The 19837-nt window shown below is 38.3% G+C and overlaps 2 protein-coding genes across 2 annotated transcripts in view; both read right to left on the bottom strand.

Annotated features, from left to right (window-relative positions):
• LOC145984394 (methionine aminopeptidase 2-like) overlaps positions 1-10278 on the bottom strand; it is a 41193-nt gene extending 30915 nt beyond the window's left edge. Inside the window, exons 1-2 of the mRNA XM_083118055.1 lie at positions 10207-10278; positions 2406-2522 (exon numbers count right to left, since the gene is read on the bottom strand). Coding sequence (XP_082974181.1) covers positions 2406-2499 — 94 coding nt within the window. The 5' untranslated portion in view covers positions 2500-2522; positions 10207-10278. The remainder of the gene's footprint in view (positions 1-2405; positions 2523-10206) is intronic.
• The window catches only part of LOC145981679 (RNA-binding protein Nova-1-like), a 37758-nt gene continuing 24319 nt past the window's right edge, over positions 6399-19837 (bottom strand). The window contains exons 4-6 of the mRNA XM_083115069.1: positions 15172-15292; positions 10207-10462; positions 6399-6472 (exon numbers count right to left, since the gene is read on the bottom strand). Coding sequence (XP_082971195.1) covers positions 6399-6472; positions 10207-10462; positions 15172-15292 — 451 coding nt within the window. The remainder of the gene's footprint in view (positions 6473-10206; positions 10463-15171; positions 15293-19837) is intronic.

The raw sequence follows: 19837 nt of genomic DNA, 5'->3' as shown, positions 1-19837 counted from the left end.
GTACAGAAGCCTACTTGGTTCCTCAGAATTGTATTCTTCATTTCCCTCAGTGGTGGAGAATGGCAACAATGAAGAATCTCCCATTTTTTCACTATCAGAGAGATGAATCTTGGGTAGTTTGGTACTCTGAAGCAAATTTTCCCTCTGTTTCTTCCATATTTCCTTTGTACTTTCTACAGTACACAGAACGCTGAGATCTTCAGCTGATTTCTGCACAACGTTAGTGGAACATCAACTCGATGTCCTCTGTATCAAGGTGTGGTTGGCAATTTTCCATCGTCATGGTTGCTTCATCAAAAATTTCAATTTTTCTCATCGTCTCAGTCATCGTCGCGATTATCCCACCTTCAGCTTCCACAGTCTACATTCTTCCCTGCTGCGAGATCGGAAGCCTCTTTCTCACTTCCCTCTTCTCTGCAGGAAGCAAATTAATGATGTCACTGTCCTCAAAGCTATAGCCTCCCTGCTTCAAATGTAGTGATATACTGGCTTGCCTTATGAACCCATGACCTGTGATGAATCCCTTGACAATTACGCAGAACGACGAATTTATGCCTAAATTTCATCCCATTCAAATTGTACAGAGCCTACTGCCATAGAAATATTAATACATTTATTTTTAATCTTATTTCCTTGTTTTCCAGCTCCATTGTGAACTCAAATGACACCGTGCTCACAGTTGGCTTTACAGGTGACTAACGTTTTTTTGTCACCAGAAGTGAAATTTCTGCAGTTGCGAATTTTCCTATTCCTCCCCCTGTCTTGCTTTTCTTCTACGTGTGCTAGGACCGGAATTATATGTTCTGGTCTAACGGCACTTTTCGGAACAGTACAGTTGGCGGCTTTCTGCTTACCATCATACCCCCTTCTCTTCACTTTTTCTTCTGTTCTCGACGGGGTTCCAAAATTCCCGAAGAGGCTTAGGCGGTTAAAGAGACCCGGATTTATAGCACTTATTGATACTTCTGTTTCCACTCTGCTGAAGAGGTTTGTTGCCACTACGCTGGTGTGGGGGGGTGGGGGGCACCGTTGAATTCTGGAACCTCCAGAACAAAGAATGATTCCAAACCTGATCATATAGGTGAAATATTTATTTTTAGATTTCGGTGGCCATATTGACCACCATATTTAATGCTATGTGATAAAGTTTGTTAGGAAGATTGGTTATTATTAAAAATTAGACTAAATTTGTATGGGATTATCTTGAACAAAATAAGAGTTCAAGAAGTACAAACTGTGTTTTTAATTCTTACGATTTCAAATTGTATCATATTACAGAAAGGCCCAGTTCAAGAATGGTATAAATTATGCACTCTGGCAAGTGAGACCCCTTAAGGAAAGAAAGGTCATAGTGTACATGTTATTTATTTGAGAAGTAACAAACTTGTACCAGGCTACACGTAGAACAGTTATGAACATTTTTATTTAGTTCAAAAGTTCAAATATAGAAAAATAATTAACTGCTCTGTTGAAAACATTGAAATAAATCAAGTCTGCATGCGAATGCACTTGCCCCATTGGGTGGGGCATATGAGACCAGCCAGATACAGGAATGGAATACTGAAACTTGTCAAATAACTTTCACCAGACAAACGTTCTAATCAATTATTTATGTGTCCAGATTAATGGAATATGCTGCGAGTCCTTCCGACAGCAAAATTAACTGGCAATGGAAATGAGTGGGCATTTCCCAGAACGAAAAATTTAGCACACACACTACTGAATACACATGGGGGCATTGTCGTTAAAATTAAACTACTGATAGAAGAGCAACAAAAAATAATCAGTGAATCAATCAACCTTGGAACAAGTACAACAGTCTAAAATTCTAGGTGGACGGTCTTACCCCACCCCACATGTTTTATTTACTCGACCCCTGTATTCTTGTCTAATAATGCTACATTCTGATTCACCGTATGTCAATTTGAGGTTCATTAAGGGATATACAATATATACAAATTTTCAAGTGAGCGTAAAACTTGTTCACACAGAGCCTCTCCAGCTTCCATGACACCAACTAACTTCTTGCGGAATCATTTCCTGCCATGGTCTAAAATTTAGCTAAGATGGATGCACTTGCCCAACCTGTCTCATTTGCCTCAGCCTCCCCTAATTACTGTACAGTTTCAAGTATGTTTGAAAACATTCGTAAGTTCGGAAATTATGTATTCATTCAACAAGTCATTACTTTTGAACTGAAAATATGTTCATTTCAAATTATTTGCAAACGTTTCATAGTAGCATACATTATTTAGCATGAATGACCATGTGCTAATTTTATCTTGAAGTGATCTGCTAACCACACTTGTAACACATTAGTATTTGTAGAACTACACATTAGTATTTGTAGAACTACACATTTTTAATGACTAGTAAATCCTAAAAATAATGATGAAAATTATTACCATCAGGAAATAAATCTTGGATGGGAATTGAAGGTGGCTCCGTCTGTTGCATTCTACCTCCTGCCTTTCCTTTTGGTTTCCTTTTCTTCTTCATTTCTTTCGCTTCTTCAGAGACTTCTGTTATAACGACACAAGAAACAGAAACATTTATTAAAATTCACTTGGGAAAAGAAACTGCACATGTAGACATTTTTCCTTGATCAAAAACTAGGTTACATAATTATGGTGAATAAAAGATGGCAGTGACATGCCCTGAGGAGTAGCTAGTCTAGCACAGATAGATCAATCAATCTCACGTCTCTAATTATTTTCAAATCACAATATTTATTGTCTTGAAGCCTCAGTTCATATTGCAACAGTTCTTTAATTCAAAGACATTTTTACAATTATATTTTGTTATTTAGTTTTGAGAATAATCTGAAAAGAATGAAGAAAATTCTGTTGTCCTACTCTATTCAATGTTGATGTTATTTTGTTTGTTATTCGTTACTATAGTGACTGTTGAAATTGGTTAATACAGGGTGCTCAGAAATTCCCCTTACAAACCCCTAGGGCTAGTAGAGGGGACTGAGTAGACAATATTTGGAATAGGAACCCATGTCCGGAAACGTACCATTTCCATGCTACAACCATGACAATGTGTCGGAATTTCCTGTGTTGGTATGCAACCGGGTAGGTAGTACATGACGTCAGAAGATCACCTGATGGCACGTGACGTCCGTCAGGAACTGTGGTTTCAGCACGATGTCGCACCGCCTCACTTTACATGTGACGTTCCGAGACATCTTAACCGAAGATTCGGGCAAAGGTGGATAGGCCAAGGTGGTCCAACCGCGTGGCCCCCACGATCGCCGGATTTAAATGCCATTGAACTATTTCTTGTGGGGTCGTTTGAAGAGTATGGTGTACGAGACTCCTGTAGACACAGAGGACGAACTGCTGGCAGGAGTTATGATCGCTGCTCAAGAGATTGACGGGACACCAGGTGTGATGGTGCGAGTGTACCGGAACATGATTCGTCGGTACAATGTGTGCAACGACGTTCGTGGTCGTCACATCAGTGCCGTATGCGACACATCTAGTGCAGAAGACAGAAACAAGTTGTTGCGTTCCACGGTCGACACAGGTGTTATTGTGAGCAATGAATAGTACGTTTATTTCTTGTTTCTTTGGCATTGTTACCACATAAATTTGCTTGTATTATGGACTGAGTTGCACGTCATTTACTTCTGTACCTTACGTAACACCTCATTTGACATGGTTGTAATAAAAGATTACACTTTAGGTCATCAGGTGATCTGTACTGCCTACCCGGTTGCATACCAACACAGGCACATCCGACACATTGTCATGGTTGTGGCACGGAAACGGTACGTTTCCGGACATGGGTTCCTATTCCAAATATTGTCTACTCAGTCCTCTCTACTAGCCCTAGGAGTTTGTAAGGGGAATTTCCGAGCACCCTGTATACTAATGTGATAAGTAACATTTGAAAAGTTATTTTTATTTAAAATATTGCAACAAACTGCTCCACAGTGGGACAGTTGCAATATGCAACATGTTTTCCATGCGCTTCTCGTCCCTTGATGTGATCAGCGGGCAAGGCTGGATACCCTAGCTGGGGTTTCCTCCACCTCACCAGTTTCTGGTATAGACAGCAGCCCGAAGGGATAGGGAAGATTTCTGCCTGTACCTCTCTTGCCCCTCACCCGCCACTCCAATGATTGAAAGCCCATACTTTCAGGTCCCCCAGTCTATCTCCTATTGGACAGATAGGGTTTCCTTTCGATTCCTTTGTAAATCCTCTAAAGAACTCAGTACTTATGTTCTCTGTTATTTATACCACAACTTTTTACACATTATACAATATGTGTGTGTAATATGGGATGTACTTATGTAGTTATTTGTTTATGAAATGGGAACATTCTTGTATAATGTGCAGACAAAAGTGTTTTGGTTTCTTTTCTTTCTTCTTCTTTTTGAAATATGGAATATATACTGATTAAATAAGAAAAAAATTTCACACTCTCTCTCGCTCTCGTTTTAGTAGTGTTTTATTTAAATATACTAATCTCTTGGCCTCCAATAAAAAATGGGTAAGCTAAACTGTCATAAATACAGATGTATTAATTTGGGCAAGAGAATGCGGGTTCTAATTGTTGTTGTTGGTTTGGTTTATTTTACTTCGCTTTTCTGCCACATCTGGTTATTACGAATATGAGGATGAGTGATGATATGATCAAATTGATGGAGGGACCTCACATAGAACAATTCAGGCCGGGATTCGAACCCGTGATGACCGCACATTCTTTCTTGTTCCTTATGTGTTGTACTCCGCAGTGAGTAATGAAAAAAATTGGAATGAAAAATGTATCCCAGAACTCAGAGCCAAATTAATATTTTTGAAGAAACTACAAAAAAGTGTGTTTTGTTACCTGTTTATCCCCTCGAATATATTGAATTTTTGCCACCTTCCATCACCTTTCTATCTGTATAGATTTAATCGCGATAAATAGCTAATGAGCTTATGGAAGTCACGAGGGACAATCATAAAGAGAGAACTCTGGACTCCTGATTTCACACTGCCCTGCAGATGCACTGGAAAGTAATTATTTGTATTTTTCCTTTTTTTTTAGCATTGGTTTTCCATCACTTTACCTAACTACTGCCATGACGATGAACGTTGATTAAATTAAATGGATGAATAATTGTTACAAAGAAACACTCGTGCACAGGCCAGGGCTTGAGCTCGGATCCTTCAGTAACAAGATCATGAGATGGAGAAATTAAGGAAATTAAGCAATGCAATTTTTTTGGAAAAACGTTAATCATATACAAAGATGGTGTTTCAAAAATCCAATTGAAATTTACCACTGAGGAAAAATGCAGTTTACTTTACCAATACCCACGTATCCGAATAGTTAGAGCTTTCCACTCATCTTTGTTGTCAGCCGACCTTCGTGGGGGAGTGCAAGTGGTCCCGGATCAGTACTCAGTGGAGGCACATAGTGGTTTGGATCCCACTTTAAACTGTAGGCATAAAGTGGACTTAAAACAACAAATCAACCAACCGCGGAGGAGTTGTTATTACTGCATGCTACGACACCAGGAGTTCCGGGTCCGAACCCCAACCTCGGCATGGGTGTTACTTGTGTTTGTCTCTTCACTAATTGTATTGTATCATCTTTGTGATTAACCAAATGTGTCAGCCATACTAAGTAACATAAATCAAATCAAATCAGATTATTGATTGATTCTTTCATTTGGTTTATTTTACTTTGCTTTTCCACCATTGTTGGCTAATCGTGAAGATGATACGATAAAATTGATGAAACACAAACACAAATAACAGCCATGCCCAGGTTGGGGTTCGAACCCAGGATATCTGGCTTAGAAGTCAAATCAACTTCTATTGGATTTTTGAAAGGGAGAGGGAGTTACATGTACTTTTTTCAGTAGTCCTTCCTCATTTTGCAATATTTTTCTTTCTTTCACATTGTATTTTTAGGAATACTGGGACTAAAAGGGGAGGGGATATTTTGACCCACGCCACTGAAAGATGAAGATTTTAATACAAAAACTGAGCACCTTTCGGTGTCAAAAGTAGCACATAAAATGGAGTTTTGGTGTTAAAATTGTGAATATAACCCTAAATGTGAATAAAATACTACACTAATTGCACAAACTAACATGTCCCTTCTAAGAGCACATTTATGTAGTTATCAGAGTATTGAGTTTATTTCTGTGAAAAAAAAGCCTATTTTTGCTTCTCAAATATTTAGAGCAGAATGAATCAATTTTCCATGATTTTCATAACTTCCAGGATATTGAGATTTCAGTAAGTGTCGTGTTGGTAAATAAATTCTAAATTTTGTTTATTTTGCAGTTCACTTTGTATCATTTCATAATGAAACCTAGTATGAAAATGCACCTCACACCTTTCAGATACATGAAAAAATAGCATTACAGTGTGTTACTTCACAGTACATGATTCTACCAAAAACAAAATGTGCATGCCTCTCTAAATTTCAGCCATATATTGGGGACTAACCAATATGAAATTTTTGCTGGAAGCAATAAAGAGTAAACATATAAATTACCAATACTCACACCCAGGGGTAGAAATAATACAGTCTGCCTAGTCGATAAGGCAACTGAAAATTTTCACCTGGTGACTGAATTTTTAAATCCAGTCCATTTTTTTTTTTTTCATATTTCGAGTTTGATTATGGAAATTTCCAATAAGTTTTTTTTTAATATCGAATACAGTATGTGGTTTTTAATGTTTGTGTGTTTTCTGTATCATGTGCATCATTAAATCAAAATAATAAGCATGCCATTATAAATTCTTGCACTGTTGTTAGATTAATCTTAAAAAGTCTCCAGCAATATGGTAGAGAATGCCATACATTAGAATGTATTGCATGGTTATTCACACTGTTACCAATTGAGCCTAGTTTAAAAAGGCCACTCCATCATAGGAATTAATTACTTTTAATCCAATCTTGTATTAATTAATAAATTAAATGTTTTAAGATCACATTTCATAGCTAATCGTATTTAGACTCATGGCTCTCTTAGACTGTATTGGGGGGGGGGGGAGAATTTTTTTTTAGAATACAGGAAGTAAGTGTGAAAACATACTTAAAGTTTGGCAAAACTAATTTGCACATTTACAAGTTGCAGAAAATACTAATTCAACACTGTTTTACATAAACAACTGAATACACTTGACCACACATGACCTGTTTTGTAGATGGCAGCAGTAGTCTACAACATAGGGTGGCCATATTATTTTTACCTAAAATCGCAAAGATGTCAGTGTACCCCATCCTAAAAATCGGCAATCATAAAGCTATTATTATTATTTGTTTAAGTATGGGACACAAAAATTATACATTATAAACAACAAATAAAATTTGATCTCCCATTATCAAAAGAATAATTGTGAGCTCAGTATGACTTTCATAATGTTTCTCCTCTCTCCTCATTAGCAATTTGTTTGATGTTAGACTTACCCTGAATATGAAGAAAGCCAGAACTGTTTCTAATCTCCCTCACCCCTCCTTCCTTCCCATTTCTCGGTAAAGTTTACTCATGCCAATAAGATAGACTTCATTATTGAGATATATAAGCAAGATTTTTCATCTGTCCACATATTGTTCAGGATTGAGCAAAAATACTCAACGAGGCAAGTGTAACAGCATTTCCATTTTTTTCAGAAAGACATCATACTTTACGTGGTCCACTTCAACTTAACAAAATATCTGTACCCATTTATCTGACAAATAAACATAATTTTCTTTCCAGTGTTTTTGAAGCGGTGTTACAATTGCTCTTGCAAATTGCCACTGATCGAACAATTTTGTTTCGTCTTCTGAACTAGAAAATATATTAGCATTCACTAATTTATTAGGAAATGTCTTGCAAGTTTGTGTCAGGATGTAGGAATTTAAATTCTTGGTTTCAGGATCCCATTGAAACTAAATACTTATAATCTAGATATAACTGAATCCACATAAAATAATAAAAACTGTGATGCAAGCTAACTTAAACAGTGAACTGCTGTCTGCTCAAATCTTCTCGACAACAATGTAGCATTTTGATTGTTTTGTGCAATTAGCCAAAAGTAGAAGAAATGTGATGATGCTAAATAGCAAATTTCTATGAAGTACCTGAACCAGTTTTGCCATGACATTAGTTTAAAAATTCTGTCAACCTTTTTTTATATAGCATAAAATGCCTCAAATTTAGATAGTTTCCAAGCTAATCACTAGACTTTTATAAATTGGACATACTGAGAATATGGACACATCACCTAAACAGGACTGTCCCAGTCAAAATGGGATGTATGGTCACCCTACTCCCATTCGGCTTCAAGTTTCACAATCAGTCTGCCATGGAACGTTTGTCTGTTCAGACACTAATTGTGATTTGATTTTTTATTTTAAGTCCACTTTATGCACAGTAAGGCTAATCGGGACTGGACCTACCCCAGTCAACACACTGACGTTGCCACAACATTGTATGTATGTTGTATTTATGATGAATGTTGTATGTAGGGGAACAACGTTGTGATAACGTTGCATCAACGTTACAAAAAAAAAAACATTCCACTGAATACGCTTTAGTTTGGATGGTCACCACCATGAGCGTCACAAGCATCAGATCGGAGTGTTTTGTTTAATCTGAATTTGTGTGTGCACTGACCACCAAACCTTATATTTCCTACAATGTACACTAGATGGCAGTGCGACTCAAATGCAAAACAAACAAAAGTTTTAGTAACACAAATAAGGATAACTTCGATTGTAATTAGTGAAAAAATGTGTTTTATTATCCTTCAAAAGATGTATGAATATTGAAGTTGTAAGGAAGATCAGAAAATGAAATGCGGTGATGATAAGTGAAACTCCCCTGATAAATATTTTTATCCCAGACTATTTAATCAGGAGCTAAGTACAAGTGCAAAAATTCATCAAACTCTCCAGACTAACAGCTGCCTATTTTGGTGGAGCAGGAAAAGTTTTTATAATATGTAAAGAGAAACTATGACGTTACAAACATGAGTTTTTCCTGTTATGCATAATATGTACTATATACAAAAATGCCTTGGCAAGATATAACCATATTTTAAATGTGCATTGTTGTTATATCCGTAAAATTACACAGGCAGCAAGGTAATGTTGCAAAATTGTTGTGGCAAAGTTAACCCCTTACATACCTAACGTTTCTACATAATGTTCAGTATATGTTGCCACAACGTTGTCAACGTACGTTGCAGCAATGTTGAAATGAATGCCCCTTAAACGTTGACACAACGTTTTCACAACTTTGTATCAACATACATTCAACATTGTAACAACGTTAGGTATGTAAGGGGCTAACGTTGCCACAACGTTGTGGTAACATTACCTTGTTGACTGGGACAGTTTAAAGTGGGATCCGAACCACTTGTGCCTCCACCGGGTATCGAACCCGGGACCCCTTGATTACAAGGCGAAGACTGCACCATCGGGGAGGCGACACTAATTGTGGCATTGGAGGGGATCATCCGAATGAATTCCATTCAGGAGATGCAGCATGCACTGCATTGAAAAAGCATGATTTTTTTGTATATTTGCATTATTTTACTTTGCTTTTTTGTGTCGCTTTTGGTTAATTTGCCAAGAAGGGGATGAGTGATGACATGATGAAACTGATGAATGGACACTCACAAACATCCATACCCAGGCCAAGATTCGAACCCGGGACACCTGGCGTTGTGGTGCAATCTGCTAACCACTCTGTCACAGGGGCTGGCTGAGAAGCATGAGGATGCCAGAATATATGCCTTCTCCAACCTGGAGACTTCTCTTTCTGCATGGTGCCATTTACTCTCTATTGTCTGACTCATCGTATCAAGTCTTGACTCTCTGGCACAGGTTGAATGGACCCATTGGACCTCATTGGATCATCTTGTAATTTAATTTGTTACCATATTTGAGTATCATTAAGCATTTTGCAGACTAGCAAAGGCTCTGGCATCTGGACTCAAAGGCAGTATAATCATCTGTGGTGCTCTTGTGTTCTGTGCTTGTGTTTTTGTAATTGCCCTTTCATTCATTTCATTTTATCACCATTCAACCTCATCTTCACGATTAGCCAAAAGTGCCAGGAAAGCAAAGTAAAATCAATCAAGTATCATTACCAGTAATACTTGGAATCTGCAGGAATATTGCATCAGTTCAAAGTGGTAAGCTTGACATTGATGAAGGAATGAAGAAGCACTTAAGGATTATGAATCTCCTATAATACTTACTTGTTTTATTGAAATCCTGGGCTTCATCCTGGAGAGTGCCATCTTGTGTACTTCCAGTTGCACTTTCCTCCTGTGCACTTCCAGTTGCACTTTCCTCCTGTACACAGATTTTCCTGTCTGGATTTGTGCTCACATCCTCCTGGAGGGAGAGTAACTTCAGGCTGTCTGCTTGATTTGTCTCTGGTGATTTCCTCGATGATGACCTCTGACCAGGAGAAATGTGTTCCTTGGATAGAGAGGCACAGGCTCCTTGTTGCTACATAAGAAATGGAGAATGAAGCATCAATAATATTCTTTCCAAGGCTTGTTCTAATGTAGATCAAAATCAAGTTTAAATACTTCGATGAAAATATTCGCTCAGGCTATCGACCGGTTGGTTCTCCTTATCCCCATGAATAGCTATTGCATCATTTATGATGCAGTCAGTCCCGGGAGTTTGAAGATTTGGCTATAATTTCTGTGTTGCTAAAATCTGGTTTATAGCGCTTATTGATTGAATGTTCTGCTAATCCCGACTTTTCCAGATGGAAATTCCTGATGTAGCTTTGGTGTTCTCAATCGCGACAAAGGGCCGAACTGCACCCAGCTTAGCTAGCAATACTCGACCAGCAGCGTGGACGTAGCAGACAAAGCACCTGATTGGTCTGGCATCTTCACTGCCTACACCCCTCCACAAATGTGTACACCGGGTTGACACTCAAAACTGCACTTCTACCGTGAAGACGAGAGTGACGTTAGCTCTCGAAAGCTTGGAATCTTTTTCACAACTCACCTGGTCGATAGCCCGAGAGAATCTTTTCATCATTTGTCACCAGGAAAGCCTCAAGACTTATTTTACATACTTTGTTCATAGCAGAGGAAAAAGATGTATTTGAATTATTTAATGAAGCACACACTCACATAAAATACAATTGTGAACACATGAAAAACAATGCAATATCGGAGTCTTCCTGATGGCATAGTGGTAACATTGCTTTGCATCTGGTTGGTAAATCACCCACTGAGATTTTCCAGTCCCTAATAACCCTGAAGATCAGCAAAAGGTTTGTGTATCACACAGTCCAGAGATTCACTGAGACTGGTAGTGTGAATGATTGCCCAAGAGTTAGTCAACTTCACACTGTATGAACAGCAGCAGCTGTTAAAGGAGTGGTGGCTTGCATCCACTGAAATCTCACCAGGAAGCAAGTAATAATGGCATGGGAGCTGAACATTTCACAACAATCAATGTCCAGGGTACTTAAGGAAGACTCAAAATACCTTTTGTAATTATTCAGGTTTATCAAGTAATATAGGCATTATGCTAGTTAGCAGTGGCGTGGCGTGGATTTTTAAAAGTGTTACCGGTTATCAGTAGGACATTTAAGGGAGACTTGGGCGCCTCCCCACCTCATGCCCCCCCCCCCCCCAAATGTCTTCCAAGTAGTTCATATAATATTAATCTGGTACGTATGCAATTCAATACTAGATTTTGGTAAAGTTATTAATCAGGAAAAAAAAATGTTGACATAAGGACTAAAGTGAAATCGCAAACATTGGTTGTTGACACAATAATACGTAATTTGATACTTATAGAAACATCGAAGGTTACTTATAGAGCAGATCAATCCGACTTTGAAAATAGTTTTATGATGCTGGGATCCCGGGTTCGAAACCTAGCTTGGGCATGGGCATTTGTGATGTCTATTCATCAATTTAATCATATCATAACTCATTCCCATCTTCGCAAATTAGCCAAAAGTGGCACAAGCGAAGCAAAATCAATCAAATCAAATCAAAAACTTCTATGATGCTGTCATAAAGAGAAGTTTTTCATTTGAATTTGAATTTTTGGGTGCGTCATGGTCATGGTCCATGTTATCCACATCTGAATTCGACACATTTATTTTTTTCACCCGAAAATAGAGTACATGGCCAACAAAAGAATTTCGATAACTGCACACATCCACATAACCACGGATAGTCGTTATACCACGAAACATTGAAATGTCGGTCATATCCAGCAGACGACTTGGTTTTTAAATCGTTCAAAATAGGCTTTGGCCTCCCTTTCGCCACAATTTCGATTATTTCTGCAAAATAACGAACCGAAAGATTGCTTCAAAATATCTTCTATTGCACGATTACACACACTGTCCAGATAGGATGAACCCGCCACCTCGGAACTCGGAGCAAGCTTCATTAATTAATTGACAATGCCCGAAAACAACATAAAGACGAAAGACACCAGTGACAAAACTCCCACCCACTGCACAGTCCCTCCCACAAACCGTTGTTTACTTTTGTAACACGTGAAGCACCCTCCTTGCCCCCTCCCCTCTCAGCATCGGCCCTTGCCCAATATTTCCTTCAGAACCTGCAAGAAGTCCAGTTCTACTACTGTTGCCATCTTAGTTCTTTTGAAACCAGATTTGCCCAAATCGCGAAACTTTTCGTATCAAATAAGACGTATGTAGTGTAGATGTAGTCTTCATCTGTTTCCTAACTACTCCCACTCCCATGTTTCGCTAAATCCACTGAAATCTCATTTCTGACACCACTACTATTTCGTATATTTTACGTCCTTTGCTACCTTTAAGGCTTTCGCTTTATAGGATAATCACGACGATGAGGATTATTGAAATAAAATTATTATTTCTTTGTGTATGTAATTATTAATTTTTATAATTATGTAAGTAAAGTAATAACAACGAACATTGAAATAACCATTTCTTGCTGAGGATTCGAACCTGCGACACCTGACACTTCAGAGCGTGCTAAGATAACAATCGGGAAATTATGCTTGTAAGTATTGTTTTCACCCAAAAACAGTTCTACCACCTCAAAAACATTGCTTCAATCCGAAATTATGCCATTCCTGCGACAACGTATGTCAATCTCAATCAGTATTATCAACAATTATCACAAATTCCTGTAACCGAAATAATATTATATGTGTGAAATATAGAATTTTAGGTTGACATTTTTAGAAGGACAGCGGACCCCTTGACCATACCCATCCCTCTCCTCTCCTTCTCGCCCATGATGTCGAAGAAGGACAAAGAGGACTTTCATAATCGCTCATATTTAGTGTAAATACAAAATATCACTTGGTAGTTTGCTTTTGCCCCAGTGTGATTTGATTTTTTAAAATTTTGATTTGGCGATTTAAGTCCACTTCATGAACAGTAATGCTAATCGGGACAGTTTAAAGTTGGATCCGAACCACTTGTGCCTCCACCGGGTATCGAACCCGGAATCCCTTGTTTATAAGGCGGCACCGCTACCACTGCGCCATCGTTCCCCAGTGTGACTGGACACCTTCAGAGTAAGATAGACCCGATTAGGCGACTTAGCTCTTTTCTGTCAATTGAATATGGGAACACTGGTATGTTTCCGGTAACGATCACCGGCAACTGCGCCGGCTAAACAGGCATGCTAAAACCCCGCCTCTTCCTCCCGCGGTCAGTCTTTGCTGCAAGGCGAAGTCTTCCTTGCCTGGACTCGGGGCCCTTACCTCATGTTGCCTGTGGAGGGTACCGGATCAGTCCTCCTCTTCGCTTTTGCCGGTGTCAGAAAAAATGTCAGTCTGCAATGTTTACTTTATGACAATATTACCAGTTTATGTACGTAATAATATTTTAAGACGGGTTCTTCAATTCTTTATATTTTGGTGTTACCTGCGGTAACAGCAGCTACATGCACGCCACGCCTCTGCTAGTTAGTTTAGTTGGCTTACCTGCGGAGTACTGGACATTTCCTGATGCCACACCCGAAGATGCAGAGAGAACTGAAATCGAGATGTCTCCTGCAGCGGTATGGCACCAATTTGCATCACAGGATTCTCTTCCCTGAGGAGAGAGTTTTCACTACTGAAGAAAGTTTTAACCGCCAAAATAAAAGGTGCTTCAAGCTTCTAAGAAGGTTGTGAGAGAGTTCCCGAAGTTAAGAGATGCCACCAGTCATGGTTTGTTGGGGGTGAGCTATGAGGGTTTCACCAGGCTTCATTTTTGTGAAAATGGCTTAAAAACCAGTGTGAAAGTGTGTGTGAAAAGTGTCCTGGTCTCTCTCATGATGCCATTGAACCTAACAATGTTTCACAATGAACCTTGAGCTTCCAGAAACATTCTAGCCCATCTCATAAAGCAAAGACGACGCAACTGTGGCAGGAAGCCAATGTACCTGATTTCACCTCCAGTGCTGATCAAAATCCCCAGGACTAGAAACTTTGGTAAGTGCTAAAGGGACTGTCTGCAAGAAGAGGCACCCTATAATTGAAACTTTAAAGTTCTCCTTGATGACAGCAGGTGTGGACTTTCCCATCGAGACCATCCATGCTGCAATAAATGACTATCCAAAGAGATTTCGAGCCTGTATAAAGGCAAAAAGTAGGCATTTTGAAAACTGATTTGTGCTATATATGTGCAATATTTGTCAGTGTAACATACTAAAAGAAAATTTAAAAATCTAAAACCATATTCAACTTATTCACAAAATAGTGTTTAACAGTATTTATGGCTCGACTAGGCAGTTCAGTGTTTCTCACCTTTGTGAGACCACAGTCTGGTAAATTCTTTTTTAGATGCATCCTTGAAATTAAATAATAATAAATAAACTTTGGCATAATGGTTTGATTATATATAAACTGGTTGACAAATATAAAATAAATTTTAAATTAGTGTTTAACCACTGGAACTAATGAAGCTCTTGCAGCTTGGTGTAATCAATGCCAGGGTCTGGTGAAGTGTCATTTGGCACCTGGGAGTGAAAGCCCTGTGTCATGTATCACTTCAGTGTCATTCAGATTCCTCAATTTTACCTTTAGTGTGCCACATCCACATGTATTTAACTTACGCTTGGTCTCCCTGATTATGAGAGCAATATATCCACTCAAAATGTTGGAAACTAAAGTAGACTTTTAATGTAGTTGGTAAACCAACAGCAGTTGTCTGAATCTACTAAAGCTAAGAAAGGGAAGATACTTACAGGTTCATTTTCCTCCCTCTTAAGAATGGAGCTTATTATCAATTGGGCTTTGCATACATTGTCAATTGAGCCCGTTACTGTAATGGCTCTCTCTGGAAAGAGCTTATTCACCTCCATGCAGCTGTAAAGAAAGATAAGAAAAGAGAAATGAATTCCTTCCTTACTGAGATATTTACATTGCAACTTTAGTGTGTATATCTGCCAGGATATTGCTGAAAAAAAAAGAGATTCTGTAATAATAGGTTCTTTATTGCACAATATACTCCAACAATATTTCTCAATTTAATTCTCAGTCACTTAATTTTATATTGTAAGCATGACGATTGTTTCCTCATGTATGTTGCTCATACAATTTTGTTGTTTTGTGTATTTTAGTGTGCAAAAGAAAACTTGTTTACTATCACAATAAAGAGAACATTGTGGAATGTCAGTGATGTGTTCTGACATCAATCAGCACATACAATAAAACTGAAGATAAATCTAGTTCAAAATTATGCCTTCTCTTCTGCCTACAAACTTTTTTTTTTGTTTCCTTTAAGTTGAAACCAGAAGATATGTTTTCATTTTGTATTATGCAATTGTGGCTCATTTGTAAGCTTTTCTAACTGCATTTTGCTCCTTTATGATCATTTCATGCATGATAATTGTACCAAGTGGCCATACTTAAAGTTGATCCATTCAGAGCCCTCTGGAGCCCATTCGAAGCATCCAATTGCAGATAAAGTTGGCACAGAAGTTACGAAAACCTTGAGGAACTGAATGCTGGCAAAAGTGTTCAAATTTTCACCACCAGGTGGAAATGTGGCACTGAAATCTTCTGCATATTGAACACTGCTGTACAGGAATACACTCAAAGTAAAGTTTTCCATGTAAATTTGACAGGAAACCTGAATTTTATTTATCCGTGACTGAAAATACCAGAATCATCTATCAAGCAGGGTCTGAAATCACGGACAGGGGGGATTCCCCTACCAACCATCTTGTCATAATAATCCCTTCCCACCAAAACTTTTCCAGGGGTGAGAGTAATTGTTACAAGACTTAATTAAGCAATTAGTTTTGACTTCAAATATACCTTACTAACAAAAAATTAAAGGCACATAGAAAGAATGAAGGATGATATCTGTATCTGTGCATGTTTGTGAGTGTTGCATGCCTTGTGATATTATTTTATTTCATGTAGATTTCTCGAGAAATGTCTGTCATTTGACAAAACATTGGATAAATTTGTGTGTGTGGGTATGAGTTTATGCTAACAAGTGTTTTTTGAAAATGATATTGAAAAGATCATAACTTAGGAATGTGTTGACGTGTAAAGTTTCTGACTCTCATTCACATGTAGGGTGTAGGATGCTCAAAATTTATTCACAGGGCTATTTCACAATTTATCATTTTGAGAAAATTCCCTCACATGGTAAATTTTGACATTACAAAAACATTAATATTATATTGGTCGTTAGTACCACAAAATGAAATGAAAGACACCAAAAATATCAGATAAACAAAAAGTCGCCCAAAATTTGTTGCATAGTGTAATTGATATATACAGTGTATTACTAAACAGCAAAAGTTAAATGAAGTTGGTGGCAACTGAGTACAATAATGGTATCAACAAATTGGTATCACACTATGATAAGTGCTTGAATGAGTATAGTGAATATGTGGAAAAGTGGAGTGAGGTATGCAGTTTCTGTACCATAATTGTTTTTGCACACATCATTTGTTGTTTGTGTTTTACACCAAAATGTTCCTTTTTCTCTGGATGATCCTCATAATATTGCATATGGAAGTTATTACTTACTGCATCTTCCAAGTGGTACAAGTTTATATATCTAGTCCAGAGGCGTGGCGTGCATGTAGCCGCTGTTACCGCAGGTAACACCAAAATATAAAGAATTGAAGAACCAGTCTTAAAATATTATTACGTACATAAACTGGTAATATTGTCGTAAAGTAAACATTGCAGACTGACATTTTTTCTGACACCGGCAAAAGCGAAGAGGAGGACTGATCCGGTACCCTCCACAGGCAACATGAGGAAAGGGCCCTGAGGCCACGCAAGGAAGACTTCGCATTGCAGCAAAGACTGACCGCGGGAGGAGAAGGCGGGTTTATGGTATACCTGTTTAGCCGGCGCAGTTGCCGGTGACCCTTACCGGAAACATACCAGTGTTGCCATATTCAATTGACAGAAAAGAGCTAAGTCGCCTAATTGGGTCTATCTTACTCTGAAGGTGTCCAGTCACACTGGGGAACGATGGCGCAGTGGTAGCGTCGCCGCCTTATAATCAAGGGATTCCGGGTTCGATACCCGGTGGAGGCACAAGTGGTTCGGATCCCACTTTAAACTGTCCCGATTAGCATTACTATTCATGAAGTGGACTTAAATCACCAAATCAAAATTTGAAAAAATCGAATCACACTGGGGCAAAAGCAAACTACCAAGTGATATTTTATATTTACACTAAATATCAGCGATTACGAAAGTCCTCTTTGTCCTTCTTTGACATCATAGGCGAGAAGGAGAGGAGAGGGATGGGTATGGTCAAGGGGTCCGCTGTCCTTCTAAAAATGTCAACCTAAAATTCTATATTTCACACATATATTATTTTGGTTACAGGAATTTGTGATAATTGTTGATAATACTGATTGAGATTGACATACGATGTCGCAGGAATGCAATAATTTCGGATTGAAGCAATGTTTTGAGGTGGTAGAACTGTTTTTGGGTGAAAACAATACTTACAAGCATAATTTCCCGATTGTTATCTTAGCATGCTCTGGAGTGTCAGGTGTCGCAGGTTCGAATCCTCAGCAAGAAATGGTTATTTCAATGTTCGTTGTTATTATTTTACTTACATAATTATAAAAATTAATAATTACATAAACAAAGAAATAATAATTTTATTTCAATATTTCACCATGCATCCTCATCGTCACGATTATCCTATAAAGCGAAAACCTTAAAGGTAGCAAAGGACGTAAAATATACGAAATAGTAGTGGTGTCAGAAATGAGATTTCAGTGGATTTAGGGAAACATGGGAGTGGGAGTAGTTAGGAAACAGATGAAGACTACATCTATTCTACATACGTCTTATTTGAAACGAAGCCCGACCCTGTGGCCGAGTGGTTAGCACATCACGCTGCGACGCCAAGGGTCCCGGGTTCGAATCCCGGTCGGGCTTGGTTGTTTGTGAATGTCCATTCATCAATTTCATAATTTCATCACTCATCCCCATCTTGGCAAATTAGCCAAGAGGCACAAAACGCGAAGTAAAATAAACTAAATCAATCAATCAATCAATTATTTGAAACGAATAGTTTTGCGATTTGGGCAAATCTGGTTTCAAAAGAACTAAGATGGCAACATTAGTAGAACTGGACTTCTTGCAGGTTCCGAGGGAAATATTGGGGAAGGGCCGATGCTGGAGGGGAGGGGCAAGGAGGGTGCTTTACGTGTTACAAAAGTAAACAACGGTTTGTGGGAGGGACTGTGCAGTGGGAGTTTTGTGACTGGTGTCTTTCGTCTTTATGTTGTTTTCGGGCATTGTCAATTAATTAATGAAGTTTGCTCTGAGTTCCGAGGTGGCGGGTTCATCCTATCTGGACAGTGTGTGTAATTGTGGGATAGAAGATATTTTGAAGCAATATTTCGGTTCGTTATTTTGCAGAAAAAATCGAAATTGTGGCGAAAGGGAGGCCAAAGCCTATTTTGAACGATTTAAAAACCAAGTCGTCTGCTATATATGACCGACATTTCAATGTTTCGTGGTATAACGACTATCCGTGGTTATGTGGATGTGTGCAGTTGTCGAAACTCTTTTGTTGGCCATGTACTCTATTTTTGGGTGAAAAAAAAACGTGTCGAATTCAGATGTGGATAACATGGACCATGACCATGACGCACCCAAAAATTCAAATTCAAATGAAAAACTTCTCTTTATGACAGCATCATAGAAGTTTTTTGATTTGATTTGATTGATTTTGCTTCGCTTGTGCCACTTTTGGCAAATTTGCGAAGATGGGGATGAGTGATGATATGATTAAATTGATGAATAGACATCACAAACGCCCATGCCCAAGCTAGGTTTCGAACCCGGGATCCCAGCATCATATAACTATTTTCAAAGTCTGATTGATCTTCTCTATAAGTAGACTTCGATGTTTCTGTAAGTATCAAATTACATATTATTGTGTCAACAACCAATGTTTGCGATTTCACTTAAGTCCTTATGTCAACATTTTTTTTCCTGATTAATAACTTTACCAAAATCTAGTATTGAATTGCATACGTACCAGATTAATATTATATGAACTACTTGGAAGACATTGGGGGGGGGGCATGAGGTGGGGAGGCGCCCAAGTCTCCCTTAAATGTCCTACTGATAACCGGTAACACTTTTAAAAATCCACGCCACGCCACTGATCTAGTCCATATTATGACAGCTCATAATTGTACTTTGCAACAATGTACTTAGTTTAGACTTTAATCTAAAGTTCTGCTTATAACGAAGAGAAAAAGAACACTATGTAAGGTAGACTCAGTATGACCTCCACAGGAATATATCATGGAAGACATGTTTAAACGTGACATTCATTACTTTTATGTTCACGTAGAGTGTGTAGGAGTTGCTAAGAATAATGAAGGACCTTTCATTTGTGCA

Source organism: Lepisma saccharinum, chromosome 2 (genome assembly GCF_977018435.1).
Source record: "Lepisma saccharinum chromosome 2, izLepSacc3.1, whole genome shotgun sequence".
Lineage (NCBI taxonomy): Eukaryota > Metazoa > Arthropoda > Insecta > Zygentoma > Lepismatidae > Lepisma > Lepisma saccharinum.
The sequence above is the reverse complement of the archived record's forward strand: the minus strand, read 5'-3'. Positions and strand labels throughout refer to the sequence as shown.